The 6,617-nt window shown below is 41.3% G+C and overlaps 1 protein-coding gene across 1 annotated transcript; it reads right to left on the reverse strand.

The window, feature by feature from the left end:
- Positions 1-301: 301 nt before the first annotated feature.
- Positions 302-6,293, reverse strand: RFK (riboflavin kinase). The gene is made up of 4 exons (XM_084236961.1): positions 6,197-6,293; positions 5,229-5,380; positions 871-973; positions 302-479 (listed from the first exon to the last, which is right to left on the reverse strand). The coding sequence occupies exons 1-4, from the start codon at positions 6,276-6,278 to the stop codon at positions 349-351; spliced, it is 468 nt and encodes a 155-aa protein (XP_084093087.1). The 5' UTR covers positions 6,279-6,293; the 3' UTR covers positions 302-348.
- Between the last annotated feature and the right edge of the window lie 324 nt (positions 6,294-6,617).

Consider the following 6,617-nt stretch of genomic DNA (forward strand, 5'->3'; position numbering starts at 1 on the left):
CACACGTGTCATTCACTGTGAGAGCAGTGTTCATTTCAAACAAATCATTTGCCTTTTTACCCACATTGATATACATTTCGTTTCTATTTTAAGACACGTAAGACCTTTCTGGTGGTTCATTTTAATCAACATATCACATAAAAAAGAATCTTGATTTTTGAAATAAATCTTTTCAGTACTGCTGCATGGTATGTTTAATTTAACAGGTGAGACATGGTGAGTACAAGGTGCTGTCTGAACTAATTCACAGCTGTAGGAAAACGTTTGATTCTTAAAATATAACCAACATAAGACTGCAACGTTATGAGTGGTAAAATACTAGAAAACAGTGAGTGAGTGAGTGATTTTTCAGTGGCCATTCATTATTTTGTTTTTAGGAACCTGGAAGAAGTTGTCTTCTCTGAGTTTCAAATGTTCTGGTAAATCTAGTCGTTTCTTAGCTTCCTCAATATCACCTTGAATTGCTGAAATAAGTGACTCTGCGGAGAGAATATTCCACATTAAGGTAATGAAAAACTGATACAAAAGATATACCGAAATCTTGCAAGTTTAGAGAAAAGCACTAGCAAAAATGCATACTGCAAGCACCAAATGGATGAAACAAGTATTATTTATTCGCTTTAGTATTTATACTTGTATTATAACTATTACACTATACTAAGATATCTGACCTGTCTCTGCCTATTTTCTCATCTGTGAAAAGCACAAAATTCCTTATGTGGTTGTTGTAAGGATGAAATGTTAATTTTTATAAGGACTGCAACAATGCCTGGCATGTTAGATGCTTAAATCTTATCTGTCGGGCATTTCTTTACTGGTGGAAGCAGTGAAAAAGCGGCAATATTTGAGACAAACTAAATATGAACTTACCTAAAGAATCAAAGTTCTTTTCTGGTCTGAGATAGCCAACAATGGCCACATTGAGGATTTCTCCATAGAAGTCCTCTTTGAAGGTATGCATGATGTGAGTTTCCTACAGTCAAGAAATGTTTTAAAAAGATTACCATCAGATTATAAAGTACCTGAAATCTGCAATATATTTTCTTACATTAACTGAAAACAATCAATCTTCATTAAATTTTTGAAGAATCGTTAAGATCTAAGTGTATTTTTTCCTGAATTATTCCATTTTTCCTGTTCCCGACCCTGACCTTACATGTAAGCCTGAGTGAGGCAAAAGTGCCACCACAAATCTGGTTTGATTTTCTGTTTATAGAAAAAAAAATAGTATGTACCAAAGGAATTAAGAATCTTATCAAAGCAAAAAAATTGAGCAGAGAGGAAATGAGCAAAGTATTAAATGTTATCACTAAAAGAGCTAATCAGGATCCATGTGCCTCTGACACAAATTCTGGAAATTTCTGTGGGTCAGGCAAAGCTGAAGACTGATGTTTGGACAGAAGAGTCAATGTAGGTTCCTGCTCAGGGAATACAGCAAATGGGAACAGGACTTAAAGCAAAATGGTGCAGGAGATATAAGATGTCGAGTACATTCCTATAAAGAACAAATCTGAATCCAAAAGACAGTAAGACCAAACAAATATAGAAGAAGGTTGAGAATAAACTAGGAAGGTGGCACTGGAAATTGAGAGGATTAAATGTAAAGAATTTAGAAACATTAACTTGATACATATTTTGAAAAATATTTTGAGAAAATCCAACCCATAAAGTGATTCTCTAAGTTGAAGCATTTATCATAAATCAGTTAAAAGTACAGCCAGAGCATCTGGAATAATGAAACTGAAGGAGATAATAAGAGCAATTTATACTTAATAAACAACTTATTTAAAATCAATGAAACTTGAAATCTAAATTCAAAACTGTTTATTCTTTATTAGTTAATATGGTTAAGTTCACCATGTACACTTGCAAAAACATTCAGCACTAAAAAAAGGAAGGACAGGGCCTCCCTGGTGGCACAGGGTGTTGAGCACAGCAATGTAAAGCTGTCCAAAGCCTCTGTGGCAAGAGTTCAATCCCCAGCCAGCATGGGAGCAACCCACATGGCGCAACAGACCTCTCCTGACTCGCCCACTGCTCACCTCAGCAGTGTATTTCAATCTACCTGTTCTGTTCCCCACTCTGTCTATGGTGAATCCTCTCACCCGCCCCACCCTCTGCACCTCTGGCCTGTACCCCAGTTCTTGAGTGCATAGGTAAAGAAATCTTAAAAAAAAAAAAAGGATATATGACAGGAAGACTTTTAGATTAAGGTGAATTTTATTTTCTACCTTAAGAACAAATAGCAGTCTAATCTTTTTTGTTTTCGTTGCGGGGAAAGTCATGAACCCTTGAAGTCATTAAAGGGAGCTCTGTCTCCAAGTGCCTCTATGTAAAACTTTGCATACAATTTAATAGGATTTATGGATTTCATGAAACTCGTTAAAAACAAACAAAAATACCCTCTTATTTACACTATTTAAAAGAAGAAAATATGACTATCGGATACAGAACTTTGTAACTTTATAGTACAGAGTTTGGTTTTGTTAGGTTACTAAGTCTAAAACCACTGATAGAATGGGCCTGCCCGGTGGCGCAGCGGTTGAGCACTGGGTTCGATTCCCGGCTGCTCCCCAGCCACGGGAGGAGGGGCCCACATGGCACGCAGACCTCTCCTGCCACCCGCTGCTCCCCTCAGCAGTGTACTGCTCTGCTCCCTGCTCTGGCTCTGGTGAATTCTCTCACCCTCCTGCGCTTCTGGCTGTACCCATTGCTTGCATAAATAAATAAAAATAAATCTTTAAAAAAATAAATAAAACCACTGATATAAGACTGAAATTACATATGATGTCAAATTCAGTGTTTAAGTGAAGCAGGGCAGTTTTGCAGTAAAAACTCCACTTAGCTAGTGACAATCTTTCTGTGGCTCAGTTTATTTCAACTGTATTTGAAAGGGTGGAGTTAGAAGATAAAAGGTTAGGAACTGTTATTTTTGACATGCATTCTTTCTTGGAAGCAAAAATTTGTATAATAAAGAAGCAAAGATAAGACTTCAACTCTTATCATTATAAAACATTACTGAGAGAAATGGTAAAGATGGCTACCCTCCCCAAAATTGCTCCACAGATTATGCTATGCAAATCAAAACCTTAGCGGTCTAAAGTTATATAAAAACGAGAAAGGCCAAAATTATTCAAAAAAACCTTTGATAACAAAACTGGAAGACTTATACTACCCGACATGAAAACCTATTAATAAGCTGTATAAGTTAAGACGAGGCAGTAATGAATAAGGATACACAAGCACTATAAGTGTGTACCAGTGTATTTTATATTTTGGACTTTCACAAAGTCACTTGATTTATAACTAAAGTGACAAAACAGTGCTGACAGGAAAAGGTAATATTTTCAATAAATGGGCAAGTAAATTTCACACTCACATGGAAAAAATATAATTTTTACTCCTACTGTTATAGGGCAGCCGCAATATTGGACGGGTTGCCTGGCTGTGGGTCCTCACCCACGCGCTTACAAGGGACTTATTAATTCTCCACTACAGGCATACACAAAGGGTTAATAAAAGGTTTATTTACAAGGGAAAAGGAAATAAGGAAAATGTACAACTCAGGGAGAAAATAGGGAAATAAAGTCTTTAATGCGTCCTACCCGGTCCGCCGACCTGGAAACCCAAAAAGCACTCTCAGAGCTGGCCGGACACTGCAAGCTGGCGGGGAGCCAAGATAGGCCATGGGACCCCCTCCCAACCTGGCTGCTTAACCCCACCCTCAGGTCCCAGCCACCTTCCCTTTGGTAGTGATGGGATTTGGAGTTCCCAGTGTCTTTGGCTTTGGCCTGGGGTGGGGGTGGAGTCCACAAAGCCTGTATGGAATTAGCTTTAGGACATCCTTTCCCCCCTAACACTACCTCATACCATATTAAAAAAAAAAAATCAACCTGGGCCTCCCTGGTGGCACAGCAGGTTGAGCACCACCATGTGAAGCTGTCCACAGCCTCTTAAGCATGGGTTTGATTCCCGGCCAGCCGGGGAGAAACACACATGGCATGGCAGACCTCTCCTGCCTCGCCCACTGCTCCCCTCAGCAGTGTATTTCGGTCATCTGCCTGTTCTACTTCCCCCTCTGTCTCTGGTGAATTCTCTCACGTGCCCCCGGCTTTGACCTGTAGCCCAGTCCTTGTATAACTAAAAATAAATCTTTAAAAAAAAAAAAAAGAACTTAAAAAAAAAACAAAAACAAAACCTGATGAGAAAAGACAAACTTTTAAAAAACTTTGAAAACATACATGAATCCCGTCATGACTTTGAATAGGCAAAGATTTCTTAGTAAAAATAAAAAGTACTAACCAAAAAAGAAAAAGCAGGTGAAATGTATTATTTTAAAATTAAGGACACCAGTTCTTCAAAAGACAATATCTAAGTGATTAATAAAAAAAGCAATATTGAAGGAAAAGATACTTGAATTACGTAGTTCCAATAAGGAAATCTAGAATATAGTGTATCTTCTTTAAGTCAGTAAGAAGACAATCCAATTTTTAATACAGGCACATTGTAGACCTGTTTCTGGCAAAGAAAAGGAAAACAATCTCCGAAAAATATGAATCTCCCACCAATGGAAAACTTAGTTCCTCCTAACTAAGGAATGACTTCCAACACAGCCCTTAACTAATAACTCCAGAGTGGTTCTATATTCTGAGCAGTTACTGAAGAAAAAAAAGTTGCCTTTTTGTAGAAGATATTTACATGTATAAAGGAAAATCTTCATTTGTAAGGGTGCCCCACCCTAAGTACAAGAAAGGAGGTAATGACCAAATCTCTTTAATCATTTAATCTACATAAGACCCTCACTTACTGTGCCTTTCCTGGTAACCTCCTATAATTGACCTTCCTCAACCAGTACTCCCTCCAACAATGGCCTTTCCTCTCTAGCTGAAGATGTTATTTGAGTTGGTTTAGGCCATTTTGGCAAGTTACTGTTTTCCAAGAACACAGGACGTATATGCATTATTATACTTTCATTTTCCTCCTGCTAATTTGTCTTTTATTAAAGTCAAGAATTTGAAAGGGTAAAAGAAAAATTACTTATTTTCCCTTACCCACTCAAAAAGTAACTAAATACTCCACTCTTAAATCCTTCAAATATTCCACCCAAAATGTTAGTGTTTGTGCTATGTTGTGATTACTACCGATGATGCATTCTATGTGCATTAATACCCTGTGTTGCTCTAAATCACCATCCCATTTTCAATTATAGAGCAAAATGCAACTCTTACCATCGATTTTTTTGTATTCTTGTAGTATGGGTTCCATCCTATGCTCACCACCATCTTATGGACATCTCCACTTCCGACGCTGGCCCAGCCATAATAAATGCCAGTGGACACATCAGCTGGAAGATTATCTACTACCTGTTCAGGAAAGTTAGCTAAACAACAGAAATATTCTTAGTGTTACAAATTGCATATGAGGCTAGTAAATCATTATGTTCACAGATGCCTAGCACCCTGCCCTCTGATTTTCAATGCTATCATTCCAAATTCCGGCTCAGATTTATTCCTTCTCTTCATGTGGATGTCAAGAATAAGGTGCTGGATTATAGTAAATGTACAAAGCCCTCCAAAAAAACACTCTTCAGGCAGGGAACAAAAAAGTTGTATGACCAGTTGTATTCTTCACACTTGATCTTTCTTAAGAAGGTTTCAAATTTCTTGAAAAGCTTCTTATTTTAGAAATACATACACCTAGATCCCGAGCACAAAAAACTGCTTTAATAGATCTAGAGCCAGCACTGATGCATTATCTCTAAGAATGAGTTATGCATTCCTGCAAGCAAAAACTACTAAGACCCCCGCACCCCCATCAAATACCTGGTTCTCATTTAACTGCCTATGTCAACACTTGGACACTAGATGACATATTTTAAGCATGACTTACAGTTGGCTTGAGAACTCAGTATGTTTTCTAACAGGCAAAAACCGCGGCCAGATAAGGAAGGCAGCGGGTCAAGATCGGAAACTCAGGTTTCTGGCCTTCACACCCTTCCCCTCCCCAAGGTGCCGCAATCCATCAGGGACCAGCTCCCTCAGTCCGACCAAAGGTCCTCCGCTTCCACACAGCGGACACTGGGTGGAGGAGAGGGTGTCACTTCTGCCCGCAGCCCCGCCACGCGGCCCCGAGACCCCGAGTCCGGCTTCCCCCCTCACGAGACACCGCCCGGGGGCTCCGCACCCGCAACGCTCACCGGTGGGGATGCCCAGCTGCTTGGAGCCGCGGCCGAAACCCCGCACAACCTGGCCGCGGCAGAAGTACGGCAGGTGTCGCATGGCGCGGTCCGCTGGGGGTGCGGGCTGCGGCCCGGTTCGCGCGTCCAGCGGAGCCGCCGTCGAGGCGGTGCCCGGACCCCCGGACCAGCCGGGGGACACGGACTGGACCTGGTCCCACCAGACGAGGTGGCCGGAGTCCCACCCGGCGGCGGTGCCGACGACACGACGCGACGACCCCCTTGCGCCGCTGACTCAACAGAAGGAGCCGGGCGACTCTGGTTGCGTCCACTCCGGCGCCGCCTCTGCCGCGGAAGTTAAGTGCGCGGAGGGCGGAGAGCGCTACAGGGGAGGGCGGGTCGGGAAGCCCCGGCCCTCGGCGCCCGGCTGGCGCGCACTTCC

Source organism: Talpa europaea (assembly GCF_964194135.1).
Source record: "Talpa europaea genome assembly, chromosome: 7".
Taxonomy (NCBI): domain Eukaryota; kingdom Metazoa; phylum Chordata; class Mammalia; order Eulipotyphla; family Talpidae; genus Talpa; species Talpa europaea.

Excerpts from the sequence above, each read along its gene's own strand:
- RFK (XM_084236961.1), bottom strand. The coding sequence starts at position 6,278 with ATGCGACACCTGCCGTACTTCTGCCGCGGCCAGGTTGTGCGGGGTTTC. Across the intron at positions 5,381-6,196 it reads GCAGCTGGGCATCCCCACCG|CTAACTTTCCTGAACAGGTA; the intron begins GTGAGCGTTGCG and ends TCTGTTGTTTAG. Across the intron at positions 974-5,228 it reads AGAATACAAAAAAATCGATG|GAAACTCACATCATGCATAC; the intron begins GTAAGAGTTGCA and ends TCTTGACTGTAG.